At 42.1% G+C, this 25571-nt stretch overlaps 1 protein-coding gene across 1 annotated transcript in view; it reads left to right on the plus strand.

The window, feature by feature from the left end:
* Positions 1-25571, plus strand: part of FRAS1 (Fraser extracellular matrix complex subunit 1) — an 830295-nt gene that overhangs the window by 261026 nt on the left and 543698 nt on the right. The window contains exons 5-7 of the mRNA XM_073597432.1: positions 2387-2546; positions 21924-22057; positions 24357-24440. Coding sequence (XP_073453533.1) covers positions 2387-2546; positions 21924-22057; positions 24357-24440 — 378 coding nt within the window. The remainder of the gene's footprint in view (positions 1-2386; positions 2547-21923; positions 22058-24356; positions 24441-25571) is intronic.

A 25571-nucleotide genomic window follows, 5' to 3' on the forward strand; every position in this document is an offset into this window, starting at 1 on the left:
CAAGCCTTCTTCGGTGTAGGGGAGAAGGTGTGTTTCTACTGTTTCAGTTGAGATTTGCTCTCAGGTTAAAAGTGGTGGACCCAAGTTTCATTCAAAGTCACAAACCTAGCACAAAAGTTCCCTAGATCTCTCCTAAACAGCTACAGATTATCCCTGGATGTTGTGAGTCTCGTGCGTTTTTAACCACGTCAGCCCCAGAAGATTTGGCTGCTCAGGGACCAGGCCATTTTTTGTGATAAGGCACTGCATCGCTTTAACTGGCAATTGCGCCGTCATGCGACGCTGTACCCGAACAAAATTGACGTCCTTTTTTCCCACATATAGAGATTTCTTTTGGTGGTATTTGATCACCTCTGCGGTTTTTATTTTTTGCGCTATAAACAAAAAGGCCGATATGTATTCTTCTACATATTTTTTGTAAAAAAAAATCACAATAAGCGTATATTGATTGGTTTGCGCAAAAGTTATAGTGTCTACAAAATAGGGGATAGATTTATGGCATTTTTATTATTTATTTTTTTTACTAGTAATGGCAGTGTTCTGTGATTTTTTTTATCGGGACTGCGATATTGCGGCTGACAATTTGGACATTTTTGACACATTTTTGGGACCATTGACAATTATACAGTGATCAGTGCTATAATAATGCACTGATTACTGTGAAAATGCCACTGGCAGGGAAGGGGTTAACACTAGGGGGCGATCAAGGGGTAAACTGTGTTCCCTAGTGTGTGTTCTAACTGTGAGGGGATGGGACTGTCTAGGAGGAGAGAGAGAGATCTGTGTTCATACTTAGTATGAACACACGATCTGTCTCTACTCCCCTGAGAGAACCGGGATTTGTGTGTTTACACACACAGATCCCGGTTCTCGGTCTGCCACGAGTGATCGCGGGTGCCCAGCAGTCATCGCACCCGCCGAGCACTCGCATCGGGCATGCCCCTAGTGGCCAAAAGGCAAAGCAACGTAAGGTAATGTCGATTTGCCCAGCCGAGTCAACCTTAACAATTGTGGGACCCATTGGGCAGAACACTTGTGCATATCAAGATTTCAGGTGAAGATGTACTGAACTGTGTTTTTTGTTGTCTCTGTTACCCTAGCAATTGTCCGGATTGTCAACTTGGCGATTTACCATTACCTCATCGTGCACGTGGTTAATATTTTCTGTGTGGTCACATCCGTAGGTGTGATAGAACGGCGATCATCTTTAGGATATCCCATTCCCACTTCTTAACAGTGCTGTAGGATAGGGCATCCTTCCCCAACGTTTCAAGCATACCCTTGTAGTTGCCTGTAGGAGTTAGGCCCTTCCGAAACAAATATTTAATGACCAGACAAATCTTCACTTGCTCCATCTTCAACTCAATTACAGAAATTGCCAACATTGCACACGGAAACCATATTTAGTGCCAAACATCTGGAAGAGTGGCTTGATGCAGTGATAAAGTTTCATGTCTATGTGGTCACTCCTTCCACGTCAGGCTGTGAACACTTGGAACGCCCCTCGTACAAAAGGTTTTTTTCTGTCTGTGTCCCCAGTTTCACCCTCTCTATTTGTGGTGACAGTTATCACAGAGAGTGAATGTAATAGAACAGGAATAGAACAGGAATAGCAGGGAAATCTTCTAATGGGTACACTAGTTCTGGTAACCTTGATGACAACCAAGGATTTCCCGTACTTTGGAAGGACTTCCTCTAACTTCCTGTTGTGGCTATGGGACAGGATGTGAAAAACAGGTTGTAAAAAAGAAAACTAAAAGGGGTTGTAACCCTGTCTTATGCTAGCCAAAATTAAAAAAAAAAATGTTTTGCCTTTAGTTCTACCCTAATTCGGCATTGCATCACCAGAGGTTACAGAAGTGGAAAGAAAAGGTGCTGCCATTTGTATCCCTGCTGCCCTTGGCATTGGCCCATGAGTACCATTTTGGAAAATACAGACCTGAGTTTCATTTTTTATACTACAATGGCAGGAGGTTTAGTGCACCATCTGCATTCTCTGAATTATGTTTGAAGTTAGTGAGGAAATAATATCTACATAAAACAGATATTAACATGTTGAATTGGTCAATCCTTTCTGTGACTTTGAGTGGAAGGATCAGACTTTTCATTTGAGACATGAAAATGGACCATAGTAAACTGATACTAAAGAATCTTGTGAATTCTAGCAGATAAAATCATTCGGCAGCTCTATGGAAGCTATTTATTCAAAACTGATTTAATCTAGCGTGTCTTTTAGTGCTAATGCATCTAGAGGTTTGGTTTTGTATGTTACTTTTAAACCTTTTAGGTTACTATGACACCAGAGCTTGGTATTTGTATGCAAGATGATTTAAAATATTCCACCTGCTACAAATGCTAATTATACTTTGTGTTATTGTTGTTGCAGCATGGCACCCAGTGGGCACAATCCAAGTGCACTATGTGTACATGTAAGCATGGCAAGGTATCATGTGCCTCCAAACCTTGTCCCAAGACGCACTGCAATGAAGGAGAAGTGGGAGTAGTGGCTCCAGGAGAATGCTGCCCTGTATGTTTCGGGAAAGGAGGTTTGTATCATGTTTTGTATAGTTCTATATTAGAGCCTAGCTTAAAAAAGTCATTATTTGTTGCAGCTAAACAAATTCTACATTTGGAAAAGTTCTATTTGTTACTATGGTTAGTAAAAACAAACACAGCAAGGCTACAAAAAAAGAACCAATAATTTGTTATTTAAGAAGTGTTAAAGTAGAACTAAAGTAAGAAAAGAAAAACTGTGAGCAGACAGGCTCTTTATTGCAGACGAGACATGTTGTATCTCCTCTGCGATAAAACAAACTTACCTGCTCATTTGAAATCTTCTTTTGAATGCATGCTTAGCTGTGGATTCCCAGCTCAGAATACATTCTTGGCACACCTTGGTGCTGGAATGCATGAACTCCTGTGCACATGCCTTTCTGGCCAATCAAGACCCCAGAAAAAGTGGGGGAGAAGATGTTGGCACTGACGAGTATTTAGTTCTGCTGTAGTTCCATTTTAATACAGAACATAAAAATGTTGTCTCCTATTGACCAAGAGAGAAAAACAAAAAAGAAGAAAAGGAAGGACTTAGGTTGCCACTAACAACCCCTGAATAAAGTAATAGAGTTATGTGTTTCCATATGGGCTAACTTTGCATTAAACACATACAGATCTAGCCCATAAATATATACAACATGTGTAACTCCACATAGGTGATAGCTTACAAATAAAGTGTACTGGGCTGGATGATATGAGGGATCCAATAGCAAGTCTTGATCTCTACACTTTTCGCCAAAAATGGCTTCTTCAGGAGGACCTACTTATGTTAAAAGACAAGCCACAATTACTTACCCAACTTAGTTGGAATTCCTATCTAATAAATACCTAATCTAGTACTCCCATGTAAAGAGTGAAAAATGCGCAGGGATTCCAGGACTATTGACCAAAAAAAAGCAATCCAGGATTTTAGAGAACGGCATAACTCTAACCGACTTTTGCTGCAACTAGTGTATGTGAATGGGGTCTGATCAAATTTGAATGAGGATATCTGCTTCAATCTATTTTACTGCATGCAGGGAAAAAAACAAGGTTTGATTTAATTTGATTTCAGTTATCTTTTTTACATTGCGGTAAGTTTATATGTTTTTTTAAATAACTATATATACAGTATCTCACAAAAGTGAGTACACCCCTCACTTTTTGAAAATATTTTATTAAACCTTTTCATGTGACAACACTGAAGAAATGACACTTTGCTACAATGTAAAGTAGTGAGTGTACAGCTTGTATAACAGTGTAAATTTACTGTTCCCTCAAACTAACTCAACACAAGGCCATTAATGTCTAAACCGCTGGCAACAAAAGTGAATACACCTTCCCTCCCTTACATTCCTTCCCTGGTGTCATGTGACTCGTTAGTGTTACAAGGTCTCAGGTGTGAATGGGGAACAGGTGTGTTAAATTTGGTGTTATCGCTCTCTCTCTCCTACTGATTCACTGGAAGTTCTAAATGGCACCTAATGGCAAAGAATTCTCTGAGGATCTGAAAAAAAGAATTGTTGCTCTACATAAAGATGGCCTAGGCTATAAGAAGATTGCCAACACTCTGAAACTGAGCTGCAGCACGGTGGCCAAGACCATACAGTGGTTTAACAGGACAGGTTCCACTCAGAACAGTCTTTGCCATGGTCAACCAAAGCAGTTGAGTGCATGTGCTCAGCGTCATATCCAGAGGTTGTCTTTGGGAAATAGATGAATGAGTGCTGCTAGCATTTCTGCAGAGGTTGAAGGGGTGGGGGGGTCAGCCTGTCAATGCTCAGACCATACGCCCCACACTGCATCAAATTGGTCTGCATGGCTGTCGTCCCAGAAGGAAGCCTCTTCTAAAGATGATGCACAAGAAAGCCTGCAAACAGTTTGCTGAAGACAAGCAGACTAAGGACATGGATTACTGGAACCAGGTCTTGTGGTCTGATGAGACCAAGATAAACTTATTTGGTTTAGATGATGTCAAGCCTGTGCGGTGGCAACCAGGTGAGGAGTACAGAGACAAGTGTTTCTTGCCTACAGTCAAAGATGGTGGTGGGAGTGTCATGATCTGGGGCTGCATGAGTGTTGCTGGCACTGGGGAGCTACAGTTCATTGAGGCAACCATGAATGCCAACATGTACTGTGACATACTGAAGCCTGAGCATGATCCCTTCCCATCGGAGACTGGGCCGCAGGGCAGTATTCCAACATGATAACGACCCCAAACACCTCCAAGACGACCACTGCCTTGCTAAAGAAGCTGAGGGTAAAGGTGATGGACTGGCCAAGCATATCTCCAGACATAAACCCTATTGAGCATCTCTGGGGCATCCTCAAACGGAAGGTGGAGGAGCGCAAGGTCTCTAACATCCACCAGCTCTGTGATGTCTTCATGGAGGAGTGGAAGAGGACTCCAGTGGCAAACTGTGAAGCTCTGGTGAACTCCATGCCCATAAGGGTTAAGGGCAGTGCTGAAAGACAATGGTGGCCACACAAAATATTGACACTTTGGGCCCAATTTGGACATTTTCACTTAGGGGTGTAATCACTTTTGTTTCCAGCATTTAGACATTAATGGTTGTGTGTTGAGTTATTTTGAGGGGACTGAAAATTGTAGCAAAGTGTCATTTCTTTGGTGTTGTCACATGAAAAGATATCTTAAAATATTTACAAAAATGTGAGGGGTGTACTCACTTTTGTGAGATACTGTATATTTTGTATGTGTATTTATCTTTGTTTTAAAAATACACTTTTAATTTTCAATACACTACACATGATATTGCTTTACGGGTTTTTGTTTAATTGGTAAAATGCTGACATGTACTGCTTAAGAGTCATGAAAGCAGCATTACTTGGATCTTCAGTGTAAATGGCATACTGGGACAGCACTGTACGAATTGAACATCAGTGTATGGTTTTACTGGATAGATACAGTGATAATGGCAGCTATGCAAAAGTATATTCTTGCGTTTATCCAAGGACATGTAGCAAGTGCACCATTGTGATTTATCCGTGCTTTTGTTCAGTTCCTTTAGTACTACAGGCCCCTGAAAGCAACTGATTTCATTCAGCACAGTTTAAAGGCTAAGTTCATTTCCCTATAAATTCCAGCTTCCCTATGTACCAATATACCATTAATGTACCTCCGTTACAGAAAAGAAAAAGCTTTCTTTATATTATATTCTAGGGTATATCCTTACCTCAACCTCGAGGTATAGAAAACTCCTCCATTACTTCCTGTTATTTGGAACAGCAAAAACTGCCCCCCTCCCCCTTCACGTGATTGCTCCTGCCCAACGCTGTACTCACCTGCAATCATTGTCAGTGAGCACTGTTCTTCCTGAATACACAACCAGTGTGTTCCTCTACTGATCAATTGTTTACTACCTTCTTTTTGCATAGATTGTTTATTGATCAGAGTGTGCAGAAGCTGAGTGATCACATAACAACGGATGTGGAGCAGAGCTGTAGTACTGAAAACAGAAGTGTGCCCCTGGAAGTCTGTAAAGCTCACCATACAATCTGATTGTACAATCTCCTTTAGATCTGCCATCAACTATGTAGTGACCTGTCGGATTGGATAGATAGGTGTGTCGTCCTATTATATAGTATTGGTAAATCTAAAGGAGATTGTACAGTGTAAGGCCACCTTTATACACCTAAAATGAACTAGCTGTGCATTTGGTGCCATTAATTGTTAATGGCACCCGAAACACGGAAGCAAATGCGCAATTTGTGCAAAAATGTGCACCAAACACGCAATAAAAAATGTGCAAACCATAACACACTAAAATGGCCCATATGCTATTTTGCTGTCATGTGTAAGGCAGCCTATTAACCACTTCAGCCCCAGAAGGTTTTACCCCCTTCCTGACCAGAGCACTTTTTACAATTTGGTACTGTGTCGCTTTAACTGGTAATTGCGCGGTCATGCAATGCTCCACCCAAACAAAATTTGCGTCCTTTTTTTTCCACAAATAGAGCTTTCTTTTGGTGGTATTTGATCACCTCTGCGATTTTTAGTTCATAGAACAATTTTTGGGATAAGACATTACGGCGGCGTGCCCTTTTGAAAAGTTCTTCTAGTAGAAGTGCATGCGTTTCCACCATTTCCTGTGATATTTTAAGTGCTAATGTGAGTTTGTGCTGAGCCTCCAAGGTACATATTTTATCGGACAATTCTAACACCAAGGTTTGACGTTCCTTTTTTCTCTGTGCTGAGGCAGCAAGCAACTGGCCTATGACATATTTGTGCGCCTCACATTGTGTCATGGGAGAGACTTCCGGCGTATCATTGTGGGTGAAGAAGGCCCCTATCTCTTGTCTAAGATTTTCTAGGTCTCCAGGGTCCGCGAGAAGAGACCCATTTAGTTTCCAAAGTTTGGTGGAGGTGACCACATCAGGAAATAACAAGGTAATTGTGATAGGGTGATGATCAGACAACGTCATGCTCTCGATAGATGCGCTATGGCGATAAGATAAGTCTGCTTGTGTTATTAATAGGTAATCTAGTCTTGAGTACCATATACAAAACAGATTTGTTGCGCTAACAAAGAATAGTAAATAAAAGCTGCTAACACAATATTGTTTGGTGCAATAACAAAAATATGGGGTATAGGTGTAGCATTATTAAAAAGAGAAAATAATAATAATGCAAAAGTCCATATATTCAATAATAAGGAAAGTTCCAGATTTAATTAATTCTGAATCAGTTCATGAGGACTCTTGGTTAAGATGAAAAAGGAAAGAACCCATCACCAACACCCAAAAACACTGACCCTTACCGTCAGCAAATGGGTTAAACAGCACAACACTAGTAGATGATGTCCACGTTTCCTCACAAACATAAGAAACTCCCCTTGGTGCCTAGAAATCCTCACTCCACTGATTGACCCAGAATTATGATTATGCCTTTTACCAGGATGGTTTAGCAATAGAAGTGCACCCCAAACATATAGCACAATAGTCATATATGCAAGGGAATAAGAAAGAACAAACTCATTGCGCAGACATCCCAAGCAAGGACAACTTTATTCATCATAAAATCCTGAATACAAACTCACATGAAAAGGAAAGCGACCAGCGCTTCCTACCAATAAGATGGCCACCGCTCCTCCGTCCTCTCCAATGCGTCACTCATCCCTTTGCTCTGCCCGACGTTTCGTCACAAACGTGCATCATCAGGGGCATGGTTGTGACGTTCGGATGTTTATATAGGGAACAGATGCAGAGACAACCTGGAAATTACGTGCGTTCCAAATATTTTAGTATTTTTTTATTGTATTTTTATTGTATTTTTTATTTAAATGATCGTACCCTGTACTATATAAATGTTGTTTGTTATTTACCATTGATGTTTAATCCTACCATGAGAAGTTGCTGTTCCTTAAGTCCCTACATGTGCGAGATTTCCTTTCCCATCAGCTCAAGTACCATTTCTATTATATTTATTATATAATATTTTTTGGTATTTTTTATTCCGTTGGGAATATATTATATATATATTTCCTGTTTTTATTGCCATAATTATTGTTATATTTTTATTAATAATTAATGGGCTTGTGTCTGCATTACTTTTTAGTCACGTGAAGTTTTTATTAAATTTTTGTTGATGTGGTTTAATTTTTAATTTTTATTACTTCCCACATTAATTGTAGCCTGTTTGTGTTTTAGTGCCTGCAGGGGAGTTGAATTTGTCCTCTGGTACGCATTCAAGGTTTATTAGGTTAGGCCATTTTTTTCTGTTCCCTATAACCCTGTATAGCGCATTCCTTGGTATGGATGATGGTTATTTCCTGTGTGTGAAGCACATATAGGATTTTAATTTTGAGTTTGTGTTCCAGTTAGTGCGTTCCAATTACAAGGAGATAGTATTTTCCGCCCTTTGGAACGCATGTAATTTCCAGATTGTCTCTGCATCCGTTCCCTATATAAACATCCGAACGTCACACGTCACGACCACGCCCCTGATGATGCACGTTTGTGATGAAACGTCGGGCGGAGCAAAGGGACGAGTGACACATTGGAGAGGACGGAGGAGCGGCGGCCATCTTATTGGTAGGAAGCGCTGGTCGTTTTCCTTTTCTGCCTTACATTTATTTTTCACATGTGAGTTTGTATTTGGGATTTTATGATGAATAAAGTTGTCCTTGCTTGGGATGTCTGCGCAATGAGTTTGTTCTTTCTTATTCCCTTGCATATATGACTATTGTGCTATATGTTTGGAGTGCACTTCTATTGCTAAACCATCCTGGTAAAAGGCATATTCATAATTCTGGGTCAATCAGTGGAGTGAGGATTTCTAGGCACCGAGGGGAGTTTCTTATGTTTGTGAGGAAACGTGGACACCATCTACTAGTGTTGTGCTGTTGAACCCATTTGCTGACGGTAAGGGTCAGTGTTTTTCGGTGTTGGTGATGGGTTCTTTCCTTTTTCATCTTAACCAAGAGTACTCATGAACTGATTCAGAATTAATTAAATCTGGAACTTTCCTTATTATTGAATATATGGACTTTTGCATTATTATTATTTTCTCTTTTTAATAGCGCTACACCCATACCCCATAGTCTTGAGCACCGATTATACGGGCGGCGGGGGGGGGGGGAGAAAGTGTAGTCTCTGTCTCTGGGGTAAAGGGTCCTCCAGGTGTCATATAACGTCAGGGATGCAAGCTGGAGCTTAATTTGGTGGAGGGTAGGGGGGGAAGTGCCAGTTGAAGTATCTGTTAGGGGATCTAGAAGTACGTTAAAGTCACCCCCTAAATTTAGATGACCCGATTGAAAGAGCGAGAGTTTCGCAATGACCTCCCGCAGAAATGCGACTTGTCTGGAGTTGGGGCAGTATACATTAGCTAACGTCACAGGCCTATTTCTCCACAAGCCCTTAAGGAAAATAAATCTACCCTCTGGATCTAACAGTTGGTCCTTAATTTCAAATAATAACGCTTTAGAGAGCAGTATGGAGACTCCCTTAGTCTTAGAGTCAGGGCAGGTGGCATGATAATGTGAAAGCGGTCCTTATGGAAGCGTGGGGCTGAGCCCAATTTAAAGTGTGTTTCTTGAATAAAAAGGATTTGTGCCCTAAACCAGTGTGCTTCTTCAAGGACACTGCTATGTTTTTCAGGGAAAAAAAGGGGGGGGGGATTCAAGAGAACGAGGGAGGAACACTCACAGAATAAATTCCGGAGGTGGAGACAGGCCTGCTATTCCACCTGATTGGACAGGATAGGGGTAATATTGGGAAAGGAAGGGTAAGCCAAAAACTTTCAAAGGGGAGCCTGCCACTCTGAGGTGGGATAGGGGTCTAACACAGGAGTAGTAAATAGTACCGACAAACTAGGGCTAACCTACAAGCAAATAGTTACGTACAAAACAGCTTTAGCAAGTCCAAGTGAGGAGGGTCAGAAAGGAGATTTCTCTAGTAAGTACAGGTTCCATTCCTAGTCCTCCCTTATTAAGCTGTAGAGATAAAGGAGCATGCTGTAGATAAGACTAGGAAGTTCGGACTGCTACAGGATCTGTTTCCTTCTGGCTCTCCTCAGTAGAGAGGTATGTGCTAAAGGGCAATGACCTCCGTGCCACTAGACTGGGGTCTAGCCGGGATGCCCCCTTAGCTGTCCGAAGTTCAGCTCACTTTTTCCCATAACTTGCATACATTACATTTTATATGTTATATTTTGCCACATAGCTGTGAGAGACCACAAGCTGAGCCAACGCGTCCGAACGCTTCCATGAAGGTGCTGCAAGCAGAGATGTCAGGGCTCACAGGAGCATGAGGAACTGGAGTAGCCAATCCCAAGACCCCAGAGGACTTATTGCCAAAAGGGGACTAAGATCGGTCCCTGAGAGGAGCTCTGACATCTCTCTTAACATAACCCTGTTATGCTGTCGGTTCATAAGGAGGACCTTCCCTCTCATCCACAGATTTGTGTGGCCCATAATTTGCCATAGGTCACACGAATCAGACGACAGTCTTCCAACCATCATGTATGCAGCATTACCACAGTAGTGTCAGATCCATTCAAATATACGTTAGGTGCCAGTGTTGCGAAAAGCCTAAGTGTTACTCATCGCACATAAGTAATGATAAAGCATAACTGGAGAGCAAAACAACTATCTAAGCAATGTCAGCTCACACATGGGTATTCTTAGGCTTGACCCGGCTGGTGGGTGGGTCACGGATATAGTTCGTTACCTGAGCAAGGGACATTAACCTTAATACTTTCCAGTAGGCCGAGAGGGCCCAACATTCAGCTCATCGCAAATCAGTCCGGGCCTAAGAGAGAGAGAAAAAAAGGGAAGAAGCTATATATAGTGTTAATGGCGTAAAGGCCTCCTGGGAGCCTAATTGTTTTTGACCCAGATAAGGGGAAGATGATCTTCGGGAGGAAACAGCATGTAGGCTAAGAACAGTTAAGGATGTTTCAACAGGTTCCAACATATGGATAACATCAATAACACACTCGGGATCAGCCAACAAGACATCATAGGAATTTAGACATCTGCATAAGTCCCAGTCAAAAGGAGCATTAGGGCATTAAGCAGTAGATAGGACCTGTAAGTAGTGGCGGAGGTGCCAACAAGAATTCCAGTGGGACTACTCACAGAGGCGGCTGTCTTGGACTCAGTGGTTTGTCTTCTGACGAGCCGATGAGTGCAAGGATCTGGGAATTTCCAGCGATACATAATATGTCTGTCCCGCAAAACGTTGAGCAGGGGGCGGAGCTCCCTTCTATGCTGGAGTGTGATAGTAGATAGATCTTGGAAAATTTGTATGGCAGAGCCTTCATGTTGCAGCTGTCCTTGGTTGCAAGCTAAACGTATTATGTCTTCCTTCTGGGTGAAGCTGACCAGGCAACATACTGTATCCCTAGGAGGATTACCGTCCCGACCTCTAGGCCTAAGGGCCCTGTGACATCTCTCCATTTCTATAGGATCATCTGGAGGTCTGCCAAGGAGTGTATTGCATATTGCCCACACCGCTGGTCGTAACTGAGGGCCTTCTATTGTTTCTGGGAGTCCCCTAATTCGCAGGTTGTGCCTCCGGCCCCTATTATCAAGGTCTTCGATGTGGCGATGCATCCCAATGAGATGCTGGGCATGTGTATATAATCATCTGGAGGTCTGCCAAGGAGTGTATTGCATATTGCCCACACCGCTGGTTGTAACTGAGGGCCTTCTATTGTTTCTGGGAGTCCCCTAATTCGCATGTTGTGCCTCCGGCCCCTATTATCAAAGTCTTCGATGTGGCGATGCATCCCAATGAGATGCTGGGCATGTGTATCAGTGACCTGCTGTACCTGCCTTATAGCTGGTCCATGCATCATGGCCGCCGATTCCACAGTCTCTAGGCGGGAGGCCACAGCTCTTAGATCATATTGCGGCAGTTAGTGTGTTTTTTATGTCCATCGCCACTAGCTGCAGATCTGCCATGCTGAGAAGCGGGGATGGCTGTGGAACGTGCCTGATGGCATTCGGATGTTCCCTAGGATGCACTGGGCTGATTGAGCTGACTGGCAGCATCGTGGCTTGAGGTCTAGGTAGAGGCCTGCGATTTAGCTTGCTGAGAGCGGAATATCGCCCGAATGGTCCGGCTGAGCTGCATGGTTTGGTCCGCCTGGGAGCGTGTGGCAGAGCTGTTTCTCCCGCCATCTCCTCGCTGGTGAGTCGAAGCTGTTTCGCCTATGGAAGCTGAGAAGTTAGCCCTAGATGTCGGAGCACGCTGATCAGGCAGCCATCTCGGTCCAGTGCTAGCCCACGCCCCCAGTAGATCATACTTATTGCATGGAAGACTTTACATATGAACTCAGAGACCAAGCTTCCACCTCCAATAAAACATGGGCCTGCTGGTTCACCTTTAAATTCTCCGCTACTTTGGGGACATTGTGTCCAACTCTGATTGAAGATATGCAACAGATGTTCAACGGTAAAGCTAATGCTACATAAATGTGAAGCAACCTCCCTCCTCCCTTTCCCTTAACGCTAAACTCCTACCTCATCCCCCCTCCCCTCTCTACCCTCTCCCTCTTCTATTCCAACATCTTTCGATTGGTTAATGGTTTGTAATAATGTCAAGTTAGACTAGTTATAGGTCTATGCTATGTACACCTGTTACCATGACTAGATATATTCTACCTCAGAATACATGTTACATCATTATATTGTTACTTTTAATCTTTTTCAATAAAAAGTTATTGAACATCTGTTAGTGAAGGAAATAGTTCATTTGGAACAGGTTGGTCCAAACAAACTTTTTAAAGTAAATGAATCCCGGAGATTAGCTTTAAAATGTATGTAAACCCCAACAGTTAACTTCTCTTATTTGGTCCCTTTTAGTCTGTGTAATGTACTGTTGAAAGCCTTTGTTATATCTGTTAAGTGCAAAAACATCTCGATCCTGCTAGAAATTTTGTCAGCTGATATCTTCTTGTGTTTTCTGCCTATGGTGTGCCCTTACCAGTTATATTAATTCCAGCGATTTCTGAGGAAATCTTCCCTCTATTTTATGGAGAAGAGGAAAGTAGGAGGTAACAATGCTGCTTCTCCAAAGATACATAACGGTGAGTTAGTGTTGTCATCCTAGGACACAAAAGTGTGTTGGATAGAAAGATCTGGATGCCGCACACTGGATAAAGTAGAAAACTTGTCTTTATTGTAGAGATAGGACCATCAAAAGTACAAGACAATCATGCAGGATGTACAGGATCAGCTGACACGTTTCACACTCGAAACTGAGTGCTTACTCATATGAGTAAGCACTCAGTTTCGAGTGTGAAACGCGGACGGGCTGTTGGACTTTTGTAGCTGAAAAGTCCGACCGTGTGTACGCGGCATAAGGAGTCCTTCTTGACTCCATGAGGAGCAAGGTTGTTGAGGCTATTGCCTCTTCTTTCCCTTTCTTTTTCTTCACCCTAAGTAGGACATTGTTCTGAAATCTCTGTCTTGCTCCTGTCCCTGTGGAAGTTTATCCTCCATTGTATGGCTGTGATATGCACTGTTTGTTTTTCTCTCTCAGTTGCTATTCTTCTCATTTGCCTGGCTCCCTGAGGCTCATTTTGGGTGTAAAGTGCTTCAGGCTTACTCTCTGTTCTGTCAAACCTTTCTTCGACCCATCGACACATGGGCCTAGTAGACTCTTGATTGCTGTGTTGCCCATCCCTCGGTTGGACTGTTTTTGAAATCCCGGGGTTCAAGAATACTGTGTCCTGTACTGTATGACTAAGAAAATAGGATTTTTAACTAGTATCAGTTACTAGTTTTGGCATACAGGACAGGCCACAGGTCCCTTTCTGTGTTTTTTTATAATCTTCCTATTGCTTGCTACAAAACTGAGGCTGCTTGGGAGTGGAAGGGGTTATATGGGGGATGTCTCAACAACAACCTTTTTGCCAGCATCCGGTCACCTGAAAGTGGCAGCATATACCCTGGCTTAAAGAAAACCCTGACCTGTAGTGAACTCCAAAAAAACTATTTTACTAAGTGAAAAATGCTATTATGCATTATTCTAAAAAGATTTTAGGTTTATCTTTTTAATTAAAGCCTATCTTTAGGGAAAGAAAAAAATCCCCCTTTGTACCTGCCCTGCAAGTGTTAAATGCTTGCTTAAATGCCACCTCGGCTGTCTGTGTCAGTTAAAAGGTTAAGGCTGGGTTCACACTATTGCCGGTTTCCTCGCATCCAATTCGCATGTCAGGAGATTGTGACTGGCTCTCTATGGAGCCAGTTCACATGTCTCCGGAACGACTGGAATCGGACCTGAGGCGGTGAACAGGGTCGCACTGGACCCCTGCCTTGAGCTGCTCCGTGCGGCAGTGTGAACCCAGCCTTAAAGATGCATCATGTTTAGAATCATATTAGAGGTAGTAGAATTATATTCCCCTATTTTAAAAATAATGTGCTGCAGCATGTACCTTGAAATATCTCGTAAATAACTGTTAAGGTAGCAAAAGAAGTCCACCACATTCAGCTTCCTGTGATGGTATGGCAACGATGTTGCACTGCCCCTCAATGCAGAGCAGACTTGACGCCCCAGTAGCCATGCAGGTTGTATCTTCAGTGGGATGAAAAGAAATGTTGCAGGGGGCGTGACCGTTCGATTTGTTACTATTAATTCAAAAGCTTGCAGCTTGTCATTGGCATCTGGCCACACCTTGCTCTGTCCACTGTTTTTAGGATTGGCAGCACTGCCTCTGTTGATGAAACCCTTCCACTATGAGCTGCAGTGTCTGGCAGGGGAAACGTGAATGAAGATTGGCTCAGTCAGGAGAAGTAACGTTTTTTCTGCTGTTTTAATTAATTAATTAATTAATTAATTAAGTTTATTTTATTAATTATTTTATGAGGCTTGTGCATTACATAGTAACTGGATTTATAACTTGTTTAAATTGTCATTTAAATTGTCACCTTTAGAAATGCTATGTACTTGTTTGTGAACTATTTATGTCATCTGTTGGATAGCCTACCCTTCATACATTACAAATGCCACATGGACATTGTAATACATTTATAAGATCGCATCTAAAAAATAATTTTCTAGGTTACCAAAACCTTTGCTAAGATGGCACACCTTATCTTCAGTGATAAGCCTATTACAGCAAATGGATGGTAGGCATGGAAACAGTACCAAATGTATGGTAATAAGGTTTATAAACTTTATATTCAGTATCTTTCTTCTCATATTCAACAGTGGAATTTCTTTGAACAGCTGCACTTCTGATTGCAGCAATGTCCACAATTTTACAATAATAAGTCGAATTTTGGCAGAAAAACCATAGTATTTGGATGGTATTCACTTCATAGTCTGTTTGGCCTTAGTTTCTAAGAGCTCATTCCTACCTACCAATTTCATCTCATCTTGTATCAAATCTTTTGTATTTTTTTTCACTAGAGCTTTTTCAGCAAATTTGGCAACACAATTCTGTGTTGCTGTATCATAAGCCTTATCTTTCTACATTAAACTACTAGTCCTCACACGCAGGCCTGTGCCTGGCAGGTCTCTAAACTGTGTTGTTGCAATAGTATGATTGCTCCAGTGCAGCAGAGTGTAAACAGGGATTGATTTGCGTTACATTTAATAAGCAATATTTTAACATACCCATAGACATGAAATGACTGTTGTCAAATCTGGATGCTGGTTGACTGCTCCATTGGGGAACAAGTGATTGGACATAAGGTTACATTTGGATTATTTTTATAATGTATGGTATGCATGTCACATGGGTGTTAATAGATTGGCATTAGAGGGTGCAGCTGTCCCTGGCCCATGAGGTTGTGTGCCCGACCATTACTGTTGTAATGCCTTCTGCACAGACTTTTACATTGGTTGACTACTTAATGTTATCAGAAACGTAAAGCTGTTAATCCTTTTCACAAAATCCTTTACAATATTAATAGGGTTGTACACTGTCACCTAAGGCTATTTCTTCACACAAATCCATCATGCACTTTAACACAGACAGTAGTCTTACACCATCTATCTTTTAGACATATGCTTGTATTGATAGTGTGTTTCTAGCTTGGATGGTAGCACGGTACTTCAATTTGCCTAGCATCTCTATTGGCATGATCTGATAAAGCCTAGCAGTGCAAAGCATGTAGTCTACACATTAATCCATGCCTTTTGACAATTAATTTTTGTTAATATTTGTTCATCATCGTTAGCTTGAGATTACATCTTTAATATTCATAATGCTGTAATATAATGTCTTGTTTTATATGACAGTTCTAACAGCCTTGTTCTGAATTGCCCAAAGTGCCAATGTGATTAATTTAATTTTTTGTATTTCATTTTTAGATCAGTTTTTTCCACAATATCATACATGATCTAATCCACCTATTCATTCTTCTAGTCATTGGAATCCCTACCCTATTTAGTGCAAGACAGTGCTTATTTAGCAGTGTCATTCATCACTATGGCGCTGATTTCAAAATCAAAATCTGGTGCAGCTCTGCATAGAAATCAGCTTCCAGTTTATTTTGTTAAAGCATAACTGAACAAGCTGAAGTTAGAAGCTGATTGGCTGCCATGCACAGCTGCACCAGATTTTGCACTCTCCAGTTTTAGTAAATCAACCCCTATATGGCAGCATTGTTTTTTAGGATATGTGCATTTTTTAACCACTTAAGGACCGAGCCTCTTTCTGATATTTGTTGTTGTTTTTTTTTGCTAGAAAATTACTTAGAACCCCAAACATTATACAATCACCTTCTCTGCTGCCGACGGCTCCGGTAAGCGGCGGAGGGCACCGGAGTGCAGCGAGGGGGGCCCTCTCCCTCTGCTGATAAAAGTGATCTTGCGGTGAATCCGCTGCAGAGACCACTATTATCGGAAACCGGACCGCCGGCCGAAGAAGAGGATACCGGGGTTATGGCAGCTAGCTGTTGCCATTACAAAGATATTCCTCTTCAAAGTTAGGACGTATATCGGCGTGCGGCGGTCCGGAAGTGGTTAACCAGCATAATTACACCACTGGTTATAACCCCAGACTCTTTAACACTAGGCAACCGTGCTATAACCGAATGATGGCTACAGCGCGGTTGGCTATTTCCCAGAGGCCGTCATATGACGCTGGGTGTGGGCGGCACGCTTTGTGATAGCAGTGTCCAGAGGACACAGCTGATCACAGATTGAGGTAAAGGGACAATCAGCAGCTCTTTACCATGTGATCAGCTGTGTCCAATCACAGCTGATCACAGCTGATCATGGATGTAAAAAGAAGACGGTTATCGGCTCTCCTTTCCTGTGCCACCTACCAGTGCCATCTATCAGTGCCCACCAGTGCAGACTCATCAGTGCCCACCAGTGCCTCCTCGTCAGTGCTGCCTATCAATGCCCATCAGTGCTGCCTATCAATGCCCATCAGTGTAGCCCATCAGTGAAGCCTCATCAGCACACATGTGAAGGAGAAAAATTACCTTTTTTGAGAAATTTTATCTCAATTTATTTTAACAAACACTGTAAAGTTTTTTTTTGTTAATTTTCTCTCGTTATTCATTTATTTAGCAAAAACCCAGTGGTGATTAAGTACCACCAAAAGAAAGCTCTATTTGTGTGGAAAAAAATAATATACATTTTGGGTACAGTGTTGAATGACCGTGCAATTGTCATTCAAAGTGTGACAAAGCTGAAAATTGGCCTGGGCAGGAAGGGGGTAAAAGTGCCCGGTAGGCAAGTGGTTAAAACTGTAGTGAACTGCAGTCGTGGCTGCTTATTTTGTGTTTCATCTTATTGCAACTGACATCTGTAGGTAGTTCCACTATCTGCTACAGTATGTGCGGACCCACCCCAGTAACTCACTTTAGAAAAGAACTTAGAAAAAAGTTAGTGAGTGTAATAAGTTCCATGTTTGAGAATTTTATAGCCACTGGCGATTTTCATTTATATAAGCTATTAACCAAGTTGTAGTTTTTGCAAAAGAAGCTCCATTAAAATGTTAAATAAGCTTATTGCTTGCAATTGAGATTTCATTTAAAGTGTGATTTTCATACACACCGAAGGGCTTGCTGTTTTTTTCAACTAGTGCATTTTTAATTTTGCATATACACAGTATCAGAAAATATATGTCAGTTCTTCTCCATAACTTTGTTGATCCAATGTGAAATTGAGTATCATCGCTTTATATTTACAGACATTACTAGGAGAACAGGATAGAGTACAGACTGCAATAAAAACAATTTGAATGTTTATAGAGTCAAGAAAAAAAAACATCCCATGGGTGAAAGTACATAGTTTAAAATTCTGCTGACTGCCTTTTCTGAGCACTCCACATAATTTGGTGATGTTAAATCATATCCAAGTGAAGTAGTCACATCATTCCTTTGAATTAAATCTGTAAGTGACACAACTGCCAGTATAAATTTCACCTTTACTTACTAGCAAGCTGTAAGTGTTGCAATTTAAGGTAGTGAGGTCTGTATTTAAACCTGGTTCCTTTTCTGCCCAAGGAAAACTAAGTAAGAATCTCTAATTAAAATGTTTTCTTTTTGTTCAATTTTATAATTTCACCTTGCTTATCTGGTCCTGTCAGCATGATATTTGACAGCGCTATCTAATTAGGGACACAGGAAAAAGCCCAATTGTTCAAATGAGACTGTGAATCCAATTAAGTACATTTAGCGTGATGCCTTTACTGACATTTACTATCGGCATTAAAAGGCTGTATTCAATAGAAGGGGTCTAGTGTGCATTATTTCAAGTGTTCTTTAATGAAAGCTTAATTTGCTATACAATGTATCTGGGGTGCATTATTTGATTTGGCACTAATTGGTCAGTGTTACATGCCCTTAACTAATAAAAGCAAATGAAATCCAGTGCAGCAGAGTGTAAACAGGGATTGATTTGCTTTACATTTAATAAGCAATATTTTAACATACCCATAGACATGAAATGACTGTTGCCAAATCTGTATGCTGGTTGACTGCTCCATTGGGGAACAAGTGATTGGACATAAGGTTACATTTGGATTATTTTGATAATGTATGGTATGCATGTCACATAGGTGTTAATAGATTGGCATTAGAGGGTGCAGCTGTCCCTGGCCCATGAGGTTGGGGGCCCGACCATTACTGCTGCATTATTTTATTTGACTGTGGTAGACTTTAGCCAGTAGACAGTAAATAATCAGCTTTTTAAGTTACCTGCTCCATTATAACTACTCAGGTTCTGAATTATGAGTTTTGCAAGATGGGAAATGATGTTGCTTGTCATAGAAACACAGTTTCAGAAACACAACATTTCCCTTAAGACAAGGCCATTGTGAGCAGTGTACAAAATGGAGAACAGTAAGCTTTTTTTCGAGATGACCTTGCACGAACTACTTTTCGCTTCAAGGTCATTTATATGTTTATAACGTGCCCCTTCCCCTGACTTCTCTGTCAAGAGCAATGGCACAATCATCAACTTATCCCCACATGCCAGGGTGCTAGGTGTTACCCTGGACTCTGAACTCTCCTTTCAGCCCCACATCCAATCACTTTCTAAAGCTTGCTGCCTCAACCTCTGCAACATCTTCAAAATACGCCCCTTTCTAAGCAATGAAACTACAAAGCTCCTAATTTACTCCTTGTTTATCTCTGGCCTCGACTACTGCAACGCCCTTCTCATTGGCTTACCTTTAAATAGGCTATCCCCTATTCAGCCCATCATGAATGCTGCTTCCAGACTAATCTCCCTTACAAACTGATCAGAGTCTGCTACCCCTCTCTGCCAATCCCTCCATTGGCTGCCACTCACCCAACAAATTATATTCAAAAATATTAACAATAACTACAAAGCCATCCACAACTTGGCCCCAGCTACATCACTAACCTTGTCTCAAAATACCAGCCTAATCGATTTCTTCATTCCTCCCAAGACCTCCTGCTCTCTAGCTCCGTCGTCACCTCCTCTCATGCTCGCCTCCAGGACTTCTCCTGAGCCTCTCCCATCCTTTGGAATTCCCTACCCCAATCTGTCCGCCTATCTCCTACTCTATCCACTTTTAGGCGACCCTTTAAAATTAATCTCTTCAAAGAAGCCTATACTGCCTCCACCTAATATCTGTACTTTTATTTTCTTTATCAGCTCATCCCCAGAGTTATTACCTTTTGTAACTCTTGACCCTCCCTTTTAGATTGTAACCTGTAACGAGCAGGGCCCTCCGATTCCTCCTGTATTGAACTGCATTATAACTACTGTTTGCCCTAACGTAAAAGGCTGCTCAAACTGGTGGTGCTATATAAATACTGTATTATAATAATAATATAATATTTTATAAAGCCTTCAGGGCTCAAAATTTCAAGTCCTGAGCTACTAGCCAGGCCTCAAGGGTTATTTGCCACCAGTTGCCCCACCCAGCCCCTAATTCTGCCCCTAAACACACCCTCATAAATTATATCATGAAATGACACTTAAATGTTTTATGCAGAATTAAGTTATAAAAATAAATTAATAACAACTTTATCAGTGCAGCCTCACCTGTGCCCATCAGTGCAGCCTCACCTGTGCTCATCAGCACAGCCTCACCTGTGCTAATCAGCGCAGCCTCGCCTGTGCTCATCAGCGCAACCTCGCCTGTGCTCATCAGCGCAGCCTCGCCTGTGCTCTTCAGCGCAGCCTTGCCTGTGCTCATCAGTGCAGCCTCGTCTGTGCCCATCAGTGCAGCCTCACCTGTACCCATCAGTGCAGCCTCACCTGTGCCCATCAATGCCGCTTTACCTGTGCCCATCAATGCAGCCTACCTGTGTCCCTCAATGCCGCTTCACTTGTGACCATCAATGCAGTCTACCTGTGCCCAACATTGCAGCCTCGACTGTGCCCAACAATGCAGCCTACCTGTATCCATCAATGCTATTTCACCTGTGCCCAACAATGCAGCCTACTTGTGTCCATCAATGCCGCTTCACCTGTGCCCAACAATGCAGCCTTCCTGTGTCCATCAATGCCGCTTCACCTGTGCCCAACAATGCAGCCTTCCTGTGTCCATCAATGCCGCTTCACCTGTGTCCATCAATGCAGCCTACCTGTGCCCAACAATGCAGCCTGGACTGTATCCATCAATGCAGCCTACCTGTAACAATCAGTGCTGCTTCACCTGTGCCCAACAATGCAGCCTACCTGTGCCCATCAATGCTGCTTCACCTGTGCTCAACAATGCAGCCTACCTGTGCCCATCAATGCTGCTTCACCTGTGCAGGCGAAGAGAGGAGAGGAAGAGGATTGCTGGCCGCATCATTAGAGAGCGGGGAACATCGCTGTAACAGCTTTCATTTGAATTGCCAAGTGTTCCCCGTGCTCAACGTCACATACAGCCCCCCCTCGTGGCCTGGGTAGTTTGATATACGTCACACGTCCCAGCATTGGACGGGTGTTCTGTTTATCAAAGTACCCAGGCCAGGAGGCGGGGCTGTACATGATGGTGAGCGCGTGGGAACACTCGGCAATTCAAATGAAAGCTGTTAAAGCGATGTTCCACGCTCTCTGATGATCCGTCCGGCAATCCTCTTCTCTCTTTCTTCCTTCTGTGATCACTGGGAGAACGGCTCCCATTCAACCCCGCCTGCCAGTGGTGCTCGCCCCGCCGCTCCCAGGCAGCCCACGTTCGCCAGCCATCATTTTCCACACGCAGAATGCGAGTAGGCAAGTGGAAAATTTGAGGGTTTAATAAAGGTATCTTGGTATTTCATTTTTAAAGGTAGCTGTTAAAAGAAGAAATTACACATTTGTTAGCCTGCAGTATATTCTTCTCCTTAATTCTTAATTCAAAAGATATGTGATGATACAGAAATGGGAAGTCAGATTTTTCCTAAACTCTGAAAAAGCCCTTTATTGTTTATGCTTGCTGTTGGGTAGGACTGAGAAGATGGGTGACTGCTGAAGTCCATGCACAGCCATGGTTAGGTCTTTGTCTCTTTGTATTGCAGAATCGTGCTCTCTTAATGGTCATGTGATGAAGGATGGAGAGGAATGGAAGTTGAGTCAGTGTTCTAAATGTACCTGCAAGAGTGGGGTGACTCAGTGCTTCACAGCAGACTGTCTCCCCATGCTGTGTGATAAGGTAAATACCACTAAGCTTTTAATCTTGAGTGATTTGTGTGTTTATGATGAGTGGCCAGGTGCCTAAAACAAAATGTTATACAGCAATTAATAAGTAAATGACAAATAAAGCAAATAAGGCCCCTTTCACACATGCGGACCGTATGTCCGTATTTCATCCATCCGTTTTCGGATGAAATACGGACATACATGCATCCCTATGGGATAGCGGGTGTCAGCGGATGTACATCCGCTAACACCCGATGTCGTCCGCCTCCGCTCTCGTCCGATTCTGCGGACGGAAGAAAATCCTATTTTTCTATCCGTCTGCAGAGCGGATCGGAGGAACACGGACAGACGGTCCGTGTTCCTCCGATCCCCCATAGGGGAGAGTGGAGATCTGACAGGGCGGTCCCTGCACAGTGTGCGGGTCCCGCCCTGTCATCTGCCTGCTCAGCTGGGGAAAGCGGAGCGATCCCCGCTGAGCAGCGGATAAACACGGGGCGGATCAACACGGATCCGTCCCGTGTGAAAGGGGCCTTAGTAATCGATAAGCTACGTAGCACTTATAGGGAATTACACAATATTTTTTAATGGAGGATAAGAAAATCAAGATGAAAGTATTTTTATTCACATCTCAAATATAATGTTTTAGAAATATGCTGCTTAAGGCTGGGTTCACACTTATGCGAATTGGATGCAGATTTCCGCATAGCAGGAGATTGTGACCGGCTCTCTATGGAGCTGGTTCACACATATGCGCGGCGGCTCCAGTGCGAATTGCACAGAAGCCCTGTGTGTCTTTTGGTCCATTTCAGGTCCGAATTCAGCCCAAAATTCGGGCTGAAATAGGACCTGAAATGGTGAATGGAGACACTTCAGACTCCTGCTGTGAGCTGCTGTGTGTTCCAGTGTGAACCCAGCCTAATGCCTTGCTTTCCTCTTATTCTTTTTTCTGTTGTTAGGAGTGAAAGGTAAAATGTCATGTTTTTGTATGTCACTTGTTGCACAGATGGGCCCCAAAACTTCAAGCTTCCGATAAAAAGAAAAAAAATACAGTGATTTTTCACAATTTTCATGCATTCCAATGGAATAAGTGAGCATGCATTTACTGACATATTGAAGTACAAACATAGACACACACAGACCCACCCAGTGGAGGATTAGTGTTTGCTACCAGCGTGGCTGAATTATCTGTACGTTGCAGATAATTCAGCTATAGGATAGCTGGCTAAAACTGATCATTTTAGTGTTTACTCCATCCCTATGGAATGTGTTTAAATAAAATTGAATTTAAGCCCTGGTTCACACTGGTGCAATTTGTCAGGCGATTTGGCAGTTCAAATCGCATGACAAGTCGCACCCCATTTCCGGCATTTGAATCATTCCATTCCTGCACTGCTTTTTTGGGGATATCATCGCGACTTGCATAGTTTTCTGTTAAATAAATTTGCAAGCTGCAATGAAATCTGAGGTGCAAATTGCACCAATATGTGGTTTTGAAATTGTGCTGAAGTAGTGGCATTTCAAAGCCACACTGGTGTGAACCAAGTCTAATGGATTAGGGCCCTTTCACACTAATGCATTTTATTGTTTTTTTCACCTTGCTGAAAACGCAAGAAAAACACAATGAAAATATTTCCTTTTAAAACCTATGGGACTCTTTACAGCACTGCGCTGCGAGTGTGGTGCGTTTTGAAAAGTCCTGCATGCTGCATCTTTGGTGCCCTTTTCATAAGTGCACCAAAACCAATGCTCTCTATTAAAATGATTAGAAAATGCATCAAAAATGCACCACCGTTGCATTTTTGGTGCTTTTTTGAGTCGCATGTCTTTTTCACAGTTGCATAATTGGAGTCAGGCAGCCCAAAAATGCATTAAAAAAAAAAGATAATATATTGTTGTTCCAGCCTGCTTCCAAAGTCCAACCTAGAGAGTTTAAAAAATGAATTTCCTTTTAACCCTAATCTCAGTTCCAGTAAATATATATATATATATATATATATATATATATATATATATATATATATAGATGTACAATATGATTATTTATTTTGCCACTTCACCTAGTGGCTTAGTGATACTGAGAGACCTTTGTGTTGTAAAAAGCTGTTAGAAGGTGATATGGATTACAGGAGGTGCTTTGAATTTGCTGGGCCTCCCATCGTGAGTGTGTGTGTGTGTTTGTGTAGTAAAAAGAAGTATGTCACTCCAGACCTGTCTACACAAGCCCGATAGTCAGTTGCTGATTGAAAAGGTGTTTTTGTCTACATCTCTTCCTTTCTGTAGCTGAAAGGTAAAACATATAATTATATTTTTAGGATGAAATTTTGGCTATTGTTCCTGGAAAGTGTTGTCCCGAGTGCCTTCCGAAGTCTTGCACTGTAGCTGGAAAGATATATGAGGTAATTTCTGAGTTCATTGTAGTAAAACTACTCCCTGACTCATATCTTCTGAATGTTCTAAGTCTGTTTAATCGTGAAACAAGAGTAATGGAGAAAATATGGCTGTTGACAGCTGGTTTTAAGCAGGTTTTAGCTTTTACAGTTGTGCTCATAAGTTTACATGCCCTGGCAGAATTTATGATTTCTTGGCCATTTTTCAGAGAATATGAATAATAACACAAAAACTTTTCTTTCACTCATGGTTAGTGTTTGGCTGAAGCCATTTATTATCAATCAACTGTGTTTACTCTTTTTAAATCATAATGGCAACAGAAACTACCCAAATGACCCTGATCAAAAGTTTAAATACCCTGGTGATTTTGGCCTGATAATATGCACACAAGTTGACACAAAGGGCTTTGAATAGCTATTAAAGGTAACCATCCTTACCTGTGATCTGTTTGCTTGTAATTAGTGTGTGTATAAAAGGTCAGTGAGTTTCTGGATTCTTGACAGACCCTTGCATCTTTCATCCAGTGCTGCACTGACGTTTCTGGATTCTGAGTCATGGGGAAAGCAAAAGAATTGTCAAATGATCTGCGGAAAAAGGTAGTTGAACTGTATATAACAGGAAAGGGATATAAAAAGATATCCAAGGAATTGAGAATGCCAATCAGCAGCGTTCAAACTCTAATCAAGAAGTGGAAAATTTCTGTTGAAATCAAACCACGGTCAGGTAGGCCAACTAAAATTTCAGCCACAACTGCCAGGAAAATTGTTCGGGATGCAAAAAAAACCCCACAAATAACTTCAGGTGAAATACGGGACTCTCTGAAAATATGCGGTGTGGCTGTTTCAAGATGCACAATAAGGAGGCACTTGAAGAAAGATGGGCTGCACGGTCGAGTCGCCAGAAGAAAGCCATTACTACGCAAATGCCACAAAGTATCTCGCTTACAATACGCCAATCAGCACAGAAACAAGCCTTGCACCTTCTGGCACAAAGTCATTTGGAGTGATGAGACCAAAATTGAGCTTTTTGGGCACAACCATTAACACTACATTTGGAGAAGAGTCAACAAGACTTATGATGAAAGGTACACCATTCCTACTGTGAAACCCAGAGGTGGATCGCTGATGTTTTGGGAAAGT

The sequence above is a fragment of the Aquarana catesbeiana genome, linkage group LG01, assembly GCF_042186555.1.
Source record: "Aquarana catesbeiana isolate 2022-GZ linkage group LG01, ASM4218655v1, whole genome shotgun sequence".
Lineage (NCBI taxonomy): Eukaryota > Metazoa > Chordata > Amphibia > Anura > Ranidae > Aquarana > Aquarana catesbeiana.